The sequence below is a fragment of the Pyrgilauda ruficollis genome, unplaced genomic scaffold (genome assembly GCF_017590135.1).
Source record: "Pyrgilauda ruficollis isolate IOZ18807 unplaced genomic scaffold, ASM1759013v1 scaffold155, whole genome shotgun sequence".
Lineage (NCBI taxonomy): Eukaryota > Metazoa > Chordata > Aves > Passeriformes > Passeridae > Pyrgilauda > Pyrgilauda ruficollis.
The window spans coordinates 486,180-501,598 of record NW_024514210.1 but is presented as its reverse complement, the minus strand read 5'-3'; the positions used below and the strand labels follow the sequence as shown (position 1 = coordinate 501,598).

At 39.4% G+C, this 15,419-nt stretch overlaps 1 protein-coding gene across 1 annotated transcript in view; it reads left to right on the top strand.

Moving 5' to 3' along the window:
* Positions 1-15,419, top strand: part of DNAI1 (dynein axonemal intermediate chain 1) — a 136,160-nt gene that overhangs the window by 15,801 nt on the left and 104,940 nt on the right. Inside the window, exons 5-11 of the mRNA XM_041461843.1 lie at positions 834-960; positions 2,344-2,444; positions 3,233-3,415; positions 4,935-4,994; positions 7,079-7,213; positions 14,332-14,419; positions 15,139-15,256. Coding sequence (XP_041317777.1) covers positions 834-960; positions 2,344-2,444; positions 3,233-3,415; positions 4,935-4,994; positions 7,079-7,213; positions 14,332-14,419; positions 15,139-15,256 — 812 coding nt within the window. The remainder of the gene's footprint in view (positions 1-833; positions 961-2,343; positions 2,445-3,232; positions 3,416-4,934; positions 4,995-7,078; positions 7,214-14,331; positions 14,420-15,138; positions 15,257-15,419) is intronic.

Genomic DNA, 15,419 nt, shown 5'->3' with positions numbered 1-15,419 from the left:
TATTCTTCCCCCCAGCATTCTTTTTCCCCCAGATTTATATGCCAAGCATGGCACCATATGGTATGGAATATCCCTGGGGTCAGATGGGTGAGTTAGTGGTGAGGTGGGGCAGGGAACAGAGCTGTGCAAGTGCTGCTCAGCAACAACAAAAACAGCCCTGTTTTCAGCACTGTCTTCTGCACAAATCCAAAACACAGTCCCAAAATACAGAAGCTACTGTGAAGAAAATTATCCCTGTCAAAACCAACACCTAAGAGAAGAGAAAACCAAGCAAAATATTCCCAAGTCACCTCTGTGCTACTGTACTTGTTCGACCAACCATTACACGATTCCAGAGAAAGGAAATCAGACTTGTGGAATCAAAAAAGTTCTTCTCTTCCATTTGGAGCTGAAATTTATCATACTTATGGTGTAAAGACAGGTGATCTCCAAATTCTCCACAGTGGCTGAAGTGAGCTCAGTACTATGCTGTGATTGACATAGTAAAGCAAGTCAAAGTAAACAAACTATTGAAGCATCTGTGTTCTTTGGTGGCTTCTAATTGCTTTTAGGTGCAGCTAGAAACTAAATTATACAGATTAAGCTGTTCTTTACTGTGAAGATAGTGAGGCACTGGAACAGGAATTGCCCAGAAAAATTATGGATTCTACAACCCTGAGAGTTTTCAAAGCCAGATTGGATGGGGCTTTAAGCAACCTGGGCTAGAGGAATATGTCCCTACCCAGTGCAGGGAGGTTGCAACAAGATGTTCTTTAAGATCCCTTCTAGCCTAAACCATTCCAGGATTCCATGATTCTGTGATTCTATGATTTTATTGGGTTTTACTTTTGTAGGAACGAGCGTACAAGCTAGTGGACGATATGGATCATACAGCCATTCACTTCTCTTTGAATGGATACTTGATACACAAAGATTCAGATGAAGGCAGACGCCAGAGTATCAGATCAAGCACTGAAGCAGGTAGCTTTATTGTCTGATATCACAATAATTTTTAGATAGGCACTGGTTCCTCTTATTCAACATGATGGAATGATCATGCTGCATTACCATAGAATTAAACAGCTCCTACGTTGGCTTGCATGCCTGTTTGCAATCAAAATTTGAAAAATAATCAGCCAGGTGTTTGCTGCAGTCTAGAAAATGGTGTGTGTTTTTTGAGTCATTTGAATGCTAACAGTGAAATTTTCAAAGTTACTTAGTGTCTTTTAAGCATCTTTCACTACCATTAGTTGGACATACATGTCTAAACTACCTAGACTATTTTGAAAGTTTCAGACATGATTTAAAGTATTAAAGGAGAAATATTTGGAATCTGGGTAATTTTTCAGGAAACTATAACATGCATGACCAATTCTTGATTTCTTACCAACACATCTACTTTCAGACAATGTGAGATACAAACCCCTGAACTACTTGGACCTTTGATCTGAGCTACTATCAACATTCTTAAGTGTTCTGACAAAAAGATACATTAACCAGAGACTGAAAGCTCTGTTGTTAGTAAAGAATTCTACGTTTGAATTTTCAGCAGAAAGGATGTACTGCCTAGTGATTTTATTGTATTTCTGCTATTTGTGGAGGGAGAATTTCTGTTTAAATGAGTGTTCTCTCAAGGTGGTAACATCAGGCACAATGGTAATGCTGGGTAAGCTGCTGAGAATAGTTTGTGCTTGGAGCTTCTGAGGGTCAGTGCCTCCTTTATTTTACACTTAACAAGCTATGTATGATGATTTGAAGTAGGGCAAAGTGTTTAACGGGATATTCAATGCCATGAAATCATGGATTTTTGGCAGTGCTTTTTGTAGATTCCAAACCAATTAGTTTCAAGTTGCTCTATGCTAGCATGGCTGCACAGTCAAGGCCATCATCGGAATGTAGACATCCATCATAGCCAAACAAGACTAGTATATTAATTTTTATCCATATAAATAAGAACAACTGTGTTGTAACTTCTGTGTGTCTTGAAAACATTCTTAGTAGTTGTGAATAACTGCAGACAATTCTGGAGGATAGAAAGGTCTGGAGCTGAAGGGATGCCCTGAAACAGATTTACTCAGATCAGAAATGGGTTACAGAAGTTTGCTCTGAGTCAAAATATTTATTTTTTATTTCAGTTCATCCAGAAGTACTGCAGATGAATGCTAGAAATACCCTTGTGGCCTTTTGTGGCTTTGAGCAAACAATTGTTCTCCAAAGTGGGGATTTGTTACTGTGTTGTCTAATGATACAGCATTAGGAAAGGATACATATATATATCAATGCTCCAGAAGACAGAGGTCTGTAGAATATTGGATAAGATACCCCATTATTCAGGGCCCATGCATGTATCCTTTCTGTCATCAGAAGAGATTCCTGTTGAGGAGGAACAGGCTCCTGTGGAGGCAACTGAAGAGGCAACTGAAGGGGCAGAGGCTGAAGTTGAAGAACCCACAGAAGAAGCTGAGGTAATTCTCTACAGCCAGCTAAGAGCTGTCTGTTTTATTTTTAGTATTAGCTTTTAAATTACATTACTATAAAATTGGTTTGCTTCTGTAATTGATTATTTTATGTCTGAGATGTCAGTACTGTAGGTGAGAACCTGCAGGTTCTCCTGGGCATCCATTTTTTAGATGTAGAAGGCGAGTAGGGGGATCATACCAGATCTGTCTTTATCCAGATATTATATCAAAATAAAGTATAATCTGCTGGGATCTGGAATCTTCCTGGACAGTATATCCAGGAAAAACAAAACCAAAAAATCTGTAGAGAAAGCAGCAGGAGTAACTGAATGAAAGAAGTAGTGGCTTGTTTTAAAGGCTGATAGGAAAAGAGTGCCTGTGAATGTTTGTTCTTATCCACACAGTGTTAGAATCCACAGTGTCAGAGTTTCAGGTGAAACTTGTTGTCTAGCAAGGAAATGAAAACACAGGGTAATGGGACTCTAATAACAAAATCTTCTGGTCCCTGAATCCATTTTACCAAAGGCAGCTGTGCTATATTATCTCTCTCGTGTCAGGTATCTCTCTTATGTCAGATTTTAAAGTAATTTCAGTTCCTGAATGTATATATTCTCATGCAGGTATAATTTCAAAATCTCATTGATCTGAGTGCTGGAAGTCTCCCAATTTACATGTTAAATATTCAATCTTCAGTAGCAGTCTCCTTCACTAGGCAGCAGAAACCAGCAGTCTGAGAAGAAGGAAGGAGACAACTGATTCCTTCAGGGTGAAGTTACTGCTGTACTTTCTTGCAGGCTGAAGGAGAGGGAGAGGGAGAGGGAGGAGGAGAAGGAGAGGGAGAAGGGGAACAAGAAGCTGAAGCAACTGAGGCAGCAGAGGCTGAAGAGCCTCCTCCCCCAAAAGCACCAGAAAGGAAGCTTGCAAACCAGTTCAACTTCATTGAGAGAGGTTCAACTACATACCACAATCCTCTGCGGGTATGTTGCTGTTTCCTTCAGTGACTTGGAGGATCTTTCCTTTGGGAGGGCATGTAGTTTTTGTCATATCCTGTGATCTGTCAATACTATTAGGAAAAAGGGTATAGTGGTTGTACTATTGTAAAACATTTGATGTAATGACAATGGAGACAGAAAATTTCTTGCCTCGTGAACTCTTGGACAACCTACAAAAAGTTTTGATGCTACTGTAAATCCTTAAGCCTCTACTTGGATATATTTCTCATGTCTATTTTCTCATCTGAAAAAAGTATGGAGCAATGTTAGGGTAGCAGCTGAGTACTTGGAATGTGTGAAAGCAATTTCTGTTTGTCACTGTGCACTTTTATGGTCTTGTACTTCAATTCTTATTAATGGAGCAGAGATATAGTAGATAAGATATCATTTCCATACATTAAAAGGACAAATGTTTTTGGGCTTGTATTAAGCTTGGGTACTAGAGTAACAAACTTATGTAAGTGTGACAAATCTGTACTTCTTGTACATGGTATATCTCCCTCCCACTCTGCATGCACTTTCCAGTAAGTACAGACCCAAACCCTTATGTTCCTTCACTAAGCTTTTTGCTGAACCTACAGCCATCCCCTGTGAGCATGTTTTCATGGGGCCTTCTCACTGAGCAATCGTAGTGGTGTTGGCTCCTGACAGAGTGCTCAAAATGGAGTTTCCTACACCAGGTATACAAGTTCCAGAAAATTATTTTGTTTCCCTTGCTACAATTGGAGTGTATATTTCCCCAAAGAGCCTATTGTCTTATAGCCATTACACCTAGGGTTAGATGTCTTTACATATGAAGGACTTGGAGAGATATATGAGTTACGGTGCTGCTGTAGACAGATCTCAGGAGAGTTTGCCCAGCAGTGGGGTGCTTGCTATGAAATTTGAGCTAAGATTCTGCATCTTTCAAAAATCCCAGTGGAAGCCATGGAATTTCTTGATTCTTTGTTCCGAGATCTGAATATTCTCTTCTTCCCAATGATTATATTGGAGAAGCTTGTGTATCTCTGTATGATTTTGCCTTTGAAAGCAGAATATAGACCTTAAATAGCTGCATAGTACTGCTATGTGCTAAACTGGATGTGCAGTTTCCACCTCTGAGATATATTCATTTCAGAGGTCAGTGAAATGCTACAGGCAGCTTCTTAAAATGTTTCTGACACAATAGTTTTTTGAAAGAAGATGCTGTTCTTTTAAGGGAACGTTTCACAGAAATATATTAATTTATTTCAGAATGTTGATGTAAGGATGGTATATTATTTCAGTAGCATCAGATGAATTGACTCTGTTCAATTCTTTTGTTCTGATTGTTGTATCCAGGTGGCTTTTTAATATATAGGATAAACTTTTCAAATTTGGTAGGATGTCATAACTGATTTGTACAGTGCCCTAGGAGTCATTTGGATATCAAGTTATTCATGCAGACTGTATCCACAACTAGAGTGTGGCACTGCAGAGGCTTCAATGCTGAGATTATGCTTCTTCAAGCTTTTTTCTTTTCCAGGAGAGAGGATTGCAAACTGACCCTGCACCTTTTGAAACTTTCTCAGCCAATGTTAACCAGGTAAATCTATATCTATCTCCTTTTTATCTTTAAAGTTGTTTAGACTATATTTTGGAAATTGAGGTGTGAGAAAGTTTAAACCAAATTATTGTGTTTGCATTCCTTGCAGTGGAACGAATTCCTTTACTGTGGCTTTGGTCTCCCATTTGACTCTGACAGCAAACTAGTATGACCCTCTCTTCTGCCTTAATGGGTGAACTTGCTCATTGTTTATATTTCTAAGGTTAAGTCTCTCAGTTTAGATGCTTTTCACTGGTTTATTTTTTGCCAGCCACCCTGACCTATCTGCTTTAGAGAGTCTTAAGTGATTTGGAGCAGGGAAACCACAGGGTGAGAATAGTTTTGGATTCAGCAAGAGGTAGGCTGCAGCCTGCAGGGTACTGGCTCCTCTAGGGATGTAGCTCTCTCTTGGAGTATTGTTAGGAATTTGGCATATGTGGCTCTTGGGTTTTTACTCTGACTAATGTTTAGCAGTATGCACAAGCAGGTTTCTAAAGCCTGAAGATGAACCAAGTGAGAACTACAGCATAAGGAACGTGGAAGACCTGTTGCAAGAGACTTAACTCTGCTTTATGTAGCAGAAATGTGCCTATCTATTCTTGGTGAAAGGCTCTGTAGCATTTTCTGTATCCCTTAAAAATGTAAAATAAAATATTTTGGTTGAAATTCCACACAAGAAATATGTTACAGCTTTCAGAGGAAAGGGAATCAGCCAATTCTGCTGATTAATTCTCAGATATTTGCAAAATGTAATTGTGTTTGTCACAGATATAAACATTGTTTCAAACTAGTGTATCAAACTGTCATTGAAAACACCATTTTGTTACCAGTGAGTAGAGGAATGGGAGAAGACGCATAACATAATTGTAGCAATTTAAAAAATGCTGGCATGGGAAAATGATAGGAAGGGGAGTGGAGGTACCTCTGTCAGGTTAAAAACTATAATCTATTCTATTCCTGAACCTGAAATTACAGAGTAATTTGCCAGAGATCTTCCCTCCCTCCAGCTGGAGTTTTCTTCCATTTTTTTTCCTTACAATGAGGTGTCCTGAGACTTAGAACAGAGATCTTTAAGATAATTAGCCCCTGATTAAGATTTTGCATTAAATGTTTGAAAGCTAAGAGGAAAGGTTTTCCTTTGATTTCTTTTTATATTGTTGAAATTTTCAGTGGGTCTAAAATAGTGATTTTATATAAACTCTTTTTTCCCCTCGGGTCTTTTTTCCTTTATGTTCTTTCTTATGCTCACAATTCCCTATTCCAAACCTTTCTGTTCTACTCCTTCTCATACTTGTTTCATCTTCTTTGTCCTTTCCCTGATGTTTGGAACATCTTTCCATCTCATTTCTGCAAATTTACAACACAATACAGTTTGGTCCCACCCCCCCANCCCCAAACAAGGAGTTCTGCTACCTTTATTTCAATGTTCTAGTCTATATTCTATATTTGAATCATACTCCCCATCCTAAGCTAATGTGTCAGATTGCCTTTTGTTTTGTCCTGAAAGGAATATAGCTGCTTCAGATACAATACTAGGATTTCAATACTAATGAATAATTCTTAAGATAAGTTACTTTTGGATCTACTCAAGTAAGGCATGTGTGGCATGTGGCATAGCAGAAGATGGAAAACTGCTCTCAGTTTCCCTTTAATCATATGCTGCAGAGTTGGAGTCCAAATTTAAATTGTGTTAAGCAACTACAATTTAATTTTCCAACACCACATAAGAAATGTCATAAAGCAAATGTTTAATGCATGTTTCCTGTTAAACACTGGTAAATTAGCCAAAAACAAAGTCCTGCAAAAATAAAGGTACAGACAGAGTCAAAGGAGCAGGTAGCTTGTTGGAGGAAAGAAATACAGGAGCACTCTGTAATGTGTTCTTAAAATAAGACATGCTCCATAATTCTTGAAAAATCCTGGACCTCAACTCTTCACTTTTTGCATAAGAAGACAGATGTTCAGCTATTTCCAGCAGCAGTGGTACTGTTGTGATGACTATCATATTTTTTGTGATGGTGTAGCTGGCTATTCTCAGGAATATGATCAGGTCTTGATAAATCCTGCCTCTGTCTGTCTCTCAGTGGTTTATCTATGATGCCTACGTGGAGGAACTTGAGAGAATGGAAAAAGCAAAAGAGAAAGAAAAAGCAAAACCTGTAGCAGTAAAGAAAGAAGATATGAAATCTGGAAGAAAGTTATCCTATGTGGAGCCACTGGTATGTTTCATAATGTGGGGAAAAAGATTGTTCAAAGTGCTGGTGGGTGCATTTGTAGAGGAAGTCAGGTGAAAATAAATCATGCTGGCTGTGTAGCTTGTTGTCTTAGTAGGCAAATAACACCTTTAGAAAATGCACGAGTTAGTTTTTGTTAGAAATTGAATTCTCAAAATAGGATTTCTGTTGTGCTGTATAAAACAGGATTTGGATTTTGAGTAATCTTATTTTCAAACCTCATTTCCAAGTGAGAGATGTAGCTTTTGGTTTTTCTGCACTGTGTTTGTTTCACATTTTTTATTATTGTGTGAGAGATAAAAGAACGGAATAGGTAGAAACACCCTCTGATTTTTCAAAGAATTGTAAGGGATGATGGTTTTACCTACAATGTTTCAATCTGAAAGGCACTGCAATTTAGGATTATTTCAAAATACAGCACTGTAGTAAAATACTTCTCACAATTTTTAAATTTTAACTTTTAATGATTTTATATCATTACAATTTATACATTTTCTAATTATAGATACCTAAGTCATATGCATCTCAGAATATCAGGTGTCCTAACACCTGCCATGCCCTGAGCTGTTGCTGTGACCTTGCTGTGAGGGTGATACTGACTCCTAATCCAGAGTCAGGAGTAACCTAGGAGTGCCTTGTGGGAACAACAGTTCCTTCTATCAAAGTGACCGTATCCCCATCTTAAAAATATTATCCCACTTCAAACCCCAAGTGTATGATATATAGGACAATATGGCAACCCTGAAAAATCTTCTTCATGTTCCAAAATGTTTTCAAGGGGTTCAGGAAGCTTCTGTTATGGTTTAACAGGCTGGTTCTTTCTTCCCCAGTCTAAGGTAAACAATTTAGAAATAATTTCTTTAATGACTAGAGCAAGATACTCTGAGAATTATAATACAGAATCATGGAAATCAGTTCATAACTTTCTCCTAGAATAGGTGTAGACATATCAACATTAGATATAGACATAGATAGAGGTAGATAGATAGATATGTGTATGTGTGTGTATGTATATCTGTGTGTGTGTGTGTGTAATAAGAGCTAACTCCTGAAACTGGCTTTAGCTCTTTCCTACCATATGGCCAATATAACTACAGAGGATTTGGCTGGTTTAGCCACGAAGCAGCACTGTGCCAGCATAAACCTTACAGTATAAACAAACCAGGAACATGTTCTGATAGGCTTCTTCCTGTGAATTGTGCCATGGAAATTCACAATCCTTTTGAAAACCAGTAAACCTGTCACCTGAGTATGTTTTGGAACATTCAGCCTCAAGTCAACGTTGCAATTATAGGCTTAAAGGGTGGACTGCTAAAAGCTAGATGAAAATAAAGTGAAAATGTATTGCAAAGCACCTGCTGCCCACTCTGCTGACAGCAGTGGGAAATTGAAATCCAGTCACTCATGTTATCTGTCCCTTTGGTGTTTTGCTTTTCATGCTTAACACTTTCCAGGGGTCTTGAAGGGAAGCCAAAAAGTCAATGCACTGAATAAGTGAAATGAAAAGCTTCTTTATGCGGGGCTAGTGTCCCAAACTGAGGTTCTCTGTGAGGCTGATCAACCAACGTGGAGTGTATGAAAAACCTGATGAATTCTTCACTCATTAACTGGAAAAAATGCAACCTGAAGTACTCCAAGGCTCAAATCAGACTTAAAACAGTCGTTATGTCTGTTCAGATGTAAGTATACAGAAATTAAAGGCTGATGGCATCAGAATTTGTATTTCTGGCCTCAAGTCAGGAAATAGAGAAGTAGGTTTTGTGGAGCTGCTAACTCACACATTACATATGTTACACCATGCTAATTGAAACAGAGCTTTTCCAGCTGAGTGCTTTTTGAGGCCAAACTGTGCTTGGTCATTGCTGAAGGGACATCAAGCAGGAGACATGGCTGATATGGATCAAGCTGCAATGGCTAGAAGCCACAATTAATTTCCACCATTGTTTTGGTCAGGCTAGATATTAGCAAGAAAAACTATGATAGCTACTGAGATAGCACCAGATTTAACCCAAGGGAAAGAAGAAGATAAAATGAGTGGCTATTATCACAGGTGGGTCTCTCATGGAAGCTGTTGCTATGGTAGGAGGCCATGAAAGAAAAGATCCAAGAACTAGAGCCACAGCTGGAGATTATGGTGAGTTAGATGAGGATTTTAAAATGTAGTGAATGAAAAGGGAGAGAAAACAGTACTGGTACTGAATAAGAGTCAAAGAAGTGCATGACTGGAAGAGAAAAGCAGAGAAGAAAAGAGGGGAGGGGAGGAGAGGAGAGCCTTGACAGTTCTTGACAGAAGCTTCTCACTAGGGGAAGAGAAGTAAAATGAAGCTATGCATTGCAGCTTTCTTGCTAGGAAAAGCAAGAAAGATGTGGTTTAGCAAAACAGACAACAGAGGCAGCCAACAGGAAAGGAAGGGAGATAACCAAGAATTTCAACAGAAGGAAGAGTGAGAATTTTATAAAGAAGATGTATGATGGAATAGAAATTGGAATAATTGAAAGCATTTGACTGGAGACTGTAATGAAGTACTTCTAGAAATCTCTCCATGTGCTTCTCACTCAAATGGAACTAGAGGGGAAAGTGTGTGCTACGTCTAATAGCAGTGATAGAACTTTTGGAACTTTTCCTCAGTATTTAGTTAAGGCAGTACACAGACCATGGATAACACAGAATACCAAAGTGGAATGATATTAAATTTTCTGAGCTGAAGATATCTGGAAGATATAGAGATTACTAGGCAGAAGTCTTGTATCTGCCTCTCCTGCTCTTTCTGTTCCTATACCATCTGTTTACAGCTCTGATTACAGGGAGGATACTCGATTATCTTTAAAGGTAAAGGTCTTTTTCAACCCAAATGATTCTGTGATTCCACAGTTCTGACCCAGAGACATGCTTGGTCTGATCCATAACCCTCCTGTTTTTGAATGAACTTAGAAATGACAGTATTTGAGGCAGAAGGAAAATGCAAAGTGCTTAATGTAATTAGTGCAGGCTCCTCTCACCCTTAGATGGCAAGGCATGAAACCACAAGTCTGGCATTAAGGACTTTGAATGAATCTATGCAAAGAGGGGTGGAGCAATGTGATTGGACCATAACAAGGACATGTTGTTGCAAGAGAGGTAAAAGCTATACCTTTAGTCTGACCTTTACCAGCACATGAGGCAACAGAATTAATAAGGAGGAAAAAAATACAGAACAGGAATTAAATATGAAATGGAATAAAATAGCACATATTTACCAAAGGCAGACTGTGTCCAAATAATCTCATCTCTTTCTTTAATGAAAAGCAAGTTGTGTTTTTCTTGAACAAGCAAAGCAGAGGAAAGGTAGTCTAGCTGGAATTCTGTAAACTATTGCTGTAGTGCTATTAGGCAATTATTAGATAGACCAGAAAAGTTGTTAGTACAGCTTGGGAGGGACTGGTGGAGTGGAAGATTTCATTTTGGAGTATCGAAACAATCTTTGGTAAGGAGCAGGCTTATGGTCTGTAATAACAGAGAGAAACATGAGTGTGTTTCTCCAGCAACTCCACGTTGGTTGGGGAGTTGTGGTGTGGCTATGAGAGACAAGTCCACTGTTGGAATTTACCCTGTGATGAGTAGCAGAGAAGATATTTATGTTGTGTAAGGTGGGCTGATACCTTTTCAGGAATAGACAGGGATATGTGATTTTGTTCATCGCTTTTCAATGATTGCAAACTTGCATAGATATGGAAAATATCATAAGAAATCGAAAGCTTGAATATACAACACTAGAAAATCTTATCATGTTTGTCTGTTAATGCAAAGGTAGGTAGGGACTCTGATTTGGATAACAGACAGAGAGAGAGAATTACTAAGGAAGAGGAGAGTAACAACAGAGATACTGATGATGTCAACCAATTAGGAATATAAATATAAAATATAAATTAAATTAATTAAAATAGGAAATTAAAGCAAGAATTTTCTGCAGTGGGAGGTGGTTGATCATTGCCTTAAGAAGTCCAAACAAAATTTATATTTAACAGAGAAATGTGCATTCCTGAATCATGTGAAGTTCTGTCTCATTTGTCTGTCTCACAGTAGCATTATCCCTGTCTGAGATGTGCCCGGTGAGACAGCCTGCAGGGTCACAAATAGCACTTGGAAGCTCTTAGATGATGGCTGCTATCATTTTTCATGTAGCAGGTGAATTTAGAATGCAATTAACTTTCACATTATTGTTCACCTGTTCCTGGTCATCCCAAAGAGTGCAAGAGTTGTTGCTAGCTTCCCTGTCTTCAATTTTCTGTTTGCAGTTTATCAGAATTAAAATGAAGAGATGAGTACAGTTATGGAATTTAATAACTGCTTGACGTGACATGAGTTAGGGAACTTTATTTGGGATTTACAGTTGGTGTTTGCATTCACATGTTGGCTGGGCAACAAATGACAGCAGCCCTGTACAGTGCTTCTTTCTTTGCAAACCAGGGGCTCTTCTAGTCACAGTATATATATTGCTAGAGGTATGAGTGGATATTGCACTGATTTCAGGGTGAGATTTGTCTCCTGGATATGCAGTTAACACCCGTAGAAGCTTTTTTTCATGCTTCAGTTTATGGGAGACACACATTGCAACTGGCCAGCAGCTGAAAGGCAAGTATGAGGCAGTTAGTGGAATTACAGAGCAAGACCAAGACATTTTTTTCCCAAGTATTAGCCCATTATCCATTTTACATATGATTCAATTAACATTATTGCTGTTCTGAAAATAACTTATGCACAGAAATAAACAAAGCAAACGTGTTATCCTATGAGCTCTCCTTGTACTTGGCTAGCTGGCTCAGAATTGGCCTAAGGTGGAAAAGTGTGTTTCAAAAAGAATTTTTTTTTAAAGAAGGAGAAATTAGGCCTTGCACTTCCTCTGAAGATTTATTTCAGCAGCATACAGAATAAATAAAATCTCAAACAGGACAGTATACACAGAGAAAATAACTTACTCTCATCCACTTATAATGTCATAAATGTAGTCACAGATATGTTATTAACAGGATAGCTACCTGACAGAAAAGCTGACTTAAATTTTTTTTGATTCATCTGGAGAGTTTTTTGCTTTGCAGAAAAAACCAAATTTAATAATATATTGCTTCTGCATTTACAAGGTTGTTTTGGTTTTTATTTCTTTTTAATTTTTAGCCTGCTTTCCACTGACACTCCCCTACAATAAAATTTGTGGAATCATATCATAAATAAATAGAATGATTTGGGTTGGAAAGGGCCTTAAAGATCATCTCATTCTGACCATTATCACCTTGGGAGGGACACCTTCCTCTCGACCAGGCTGCACAAAGCCCTGTACAATCCGTTCTTGAACACTTCCAGGGCTGGGACATCCACAGTTTCTCTGGACAACCTGTGCCAGTGCCTCAACACATTCACAGTACAGAATTTTTTCCTAATATTTGATCCGAATCTACCCTCTTTCATTTTAAAACACTGTCACTATACTTCCTGATAAATAGTCCATCCCTATATTTCCTGTAGGTTCCCTTTAGGGACTGAAAGGTGCTTTAAGGTCTCCCCAGACATTTCTCCAGGCTGAACAACCCCAATTCTCTTAGCCCGTCTCCATAAGAGAGGAGCTCCAGCCCCTGATCCTATTCATGGCCTCCTCTGCACTCACTCCAGCAGTTCCATGGCATTCCTGTGCTGGGAGTCTAGAGCTGGATGCTCTGGGTGGGTCTCGCCACAGTGGAACCAAGGGGCAGAATCCCCTGCCTTGATCTGCTGCCTTTCTCTGAACTTGGTTTCAAGTTCTACTTAATTTTTTCTAGTCTGGGAAAAGTGGACTGCACACATGTGTGTGTAAGCAAACCACAGATTTGTAAAAAATTTAACAGTTTATAGAATTTTTTTGTCTTTTGTCCTCTCATCTCTGTGTAGCCCTATTAATTTTGTGCTGTTTGAATGAGACTCAATCTCCCTTCAGTCTCTTCAGAGCCCAGAAAAGAAGCAGAGGGACAGATTTAACCTGAAGTCATGTTCCTGTTTCTGACTGTGACTGTGTGGTGTAGTTTGGTCAACCCATTTCACTTTTTCTTTTCATATTCAGGGCACTCTCTGAGCTGTGCAAGGTTGGCATGCTTCTTCCCAGTGTTTGTCACTATGAAGGAAATCTTACTGTGCTGGCAGCCATCAGTTCATAGCAGGGGCTTGAAGATTAAAGGCTTTGAAACACTGCTGGGGCTTTGGGGCAGGAGTGGTGGATGGGGATTCAGGTACATGGAGCAGCAAGCTCTCAGAGCACTTTGTGTTTGCCTTGGCATTCTGACATCATTGCACAGAACTGTGATGACATACTTGTATGGTCAGCACTTGGACTTTCAAGCTTTGTCCCTCCCAGTGCTAGCACCCTGACTTCTTGTCCTTCTTTCTAGTTAGTCCAGTTTGGATTTCATTAGTGGTCTCACATACACAGAGTATAGAGAGCACACTCACAAAAAATAGTTGAGAATGGAGTTTAGTAAGACATGGTGATCAGCCACAGGGCTCTGTCAGATAAGCATATGAATCAGCCACCTGCTAACAGACAAAGAGCCCCTGCTGGGCTCTCTTTTCTCCACTTGTCCATGGATGTGTGAATGGATCAAGTTGGAATTACCCAGTAATTGACTGAAGGACTCCTAAATCCTGTGATGTTTACTTAATACATGAGACCTTAGAGCTCTCCAGGTAGAGATGAAAGAGTGCTCCTGCATGACCAAACCCCTCTGATTTCATCACCAAATCTGATGAACTCTTACACAGTGAGATGGGGTAGGACTCATCTGTGTCCTTTTTGGTCATCCTGTCAGGACTTACCTTGAAAGACAAGACTCTTGTCTACCTTTATACGTAAGTACCTGTATTGAGCTAAATCAGGAACAAACCCTGAAGTTACTGCAGCTCAGTTGTGGATGGCATCTTGCTAAATTCATAATAAAGCAATTACATTTTTTCAAGTGTCTGTATATTGGGTTCTGGTATGACACATTTCAAATTAATCTATATTCAAGATCAAAGGACTCAAATTTTTCAGTCACATGAGGTCTGAGACACCTGTAAACAGACAGGAAATACATTTTGTCTTCCTTTCTTTTCTCTTCAGCACGTTGATTCTCTAAGCAAGGTTGCAAAGGCTGCTAAAATAGCGGAGCGGATGGTGAACCTGAACACATATGATGACATTGCACAAGGTATGGTCCACTGAGAGGTGCTTCTAACTCAAGTCTCAAGCAGATAAGTACCTACAGCCACAGCAAGGACAGGACAGAACAGAATAGGAAAACAGAAGTAAAATGAGCAGGTCTAGGAACCTGCTGACTCACACAAGGCAAATAGTACATCAGACCATGGGCATGCAAAGACCATGCCACATTAGCCCTGCTCTGAGCTGGCTGGGGACAGCAGGTCTGGTGAGCACTGCCTTCACTCCTGGATGCAGGTGCTAGTGACAGCAGCCAGAGCAGAGTGATCCCTGCTCACATACCAGCCATGGCAATGTACTTTTGATGTCATTTCATGATATAGTCTTGATGTCATTTCACAAGAGTCGTTCTGCTGTCTCTGCTCAGCTTTCTCCTGAAGGGCCGTGTCTGGAAGTGGCCTGAGGTCGCACCTTGCTCAGGGCTTCTATTTTCTTGTTAATTCTTTGTCTGCTGATCATCAGTTTGATTTTTATTTTTCCTATGTGTGAAAGGACTTGTTAAAATGCATTTAAAGGGCTGAGTTGCTGGTTTGGAGTTGGGACTTAAGAACTGAGATAGATTTTACACTAACAGTCGGGTTGTGCAGAGGCTGTGAGGATAACAGATTGTCTTTTAAAGCTTCCCTGACACTCAACTGTGCAGATTTATTTTGGATTTATATACTGGGGCCTTTTCCTTGATTTTTTTTCTTGTTTTGTTTTGTTTAGATTTTAAATATTTTGAGGATGCATCCGATGAATTCAGAGGCCAGAAAGGAACCCTCCTCCCACTCTGGAAGTTTCAGTATGAAAAAACCAAGAAACTTGCAGTGACTGCCATCTCCTGGTAAGTCATTCCAAATTTAATCTCGACTGTTGGGCAGGGGAGTAGAATGGAATGTAAAGGGATCTTAGGAGACAGGGCTGATTTCTCTGGGAACACGGGTTTGATTTATTACAGCCAGCTGCTTGGGCAGCACTGAAACGTGCCTGGTGCTTCTGGTTACAGA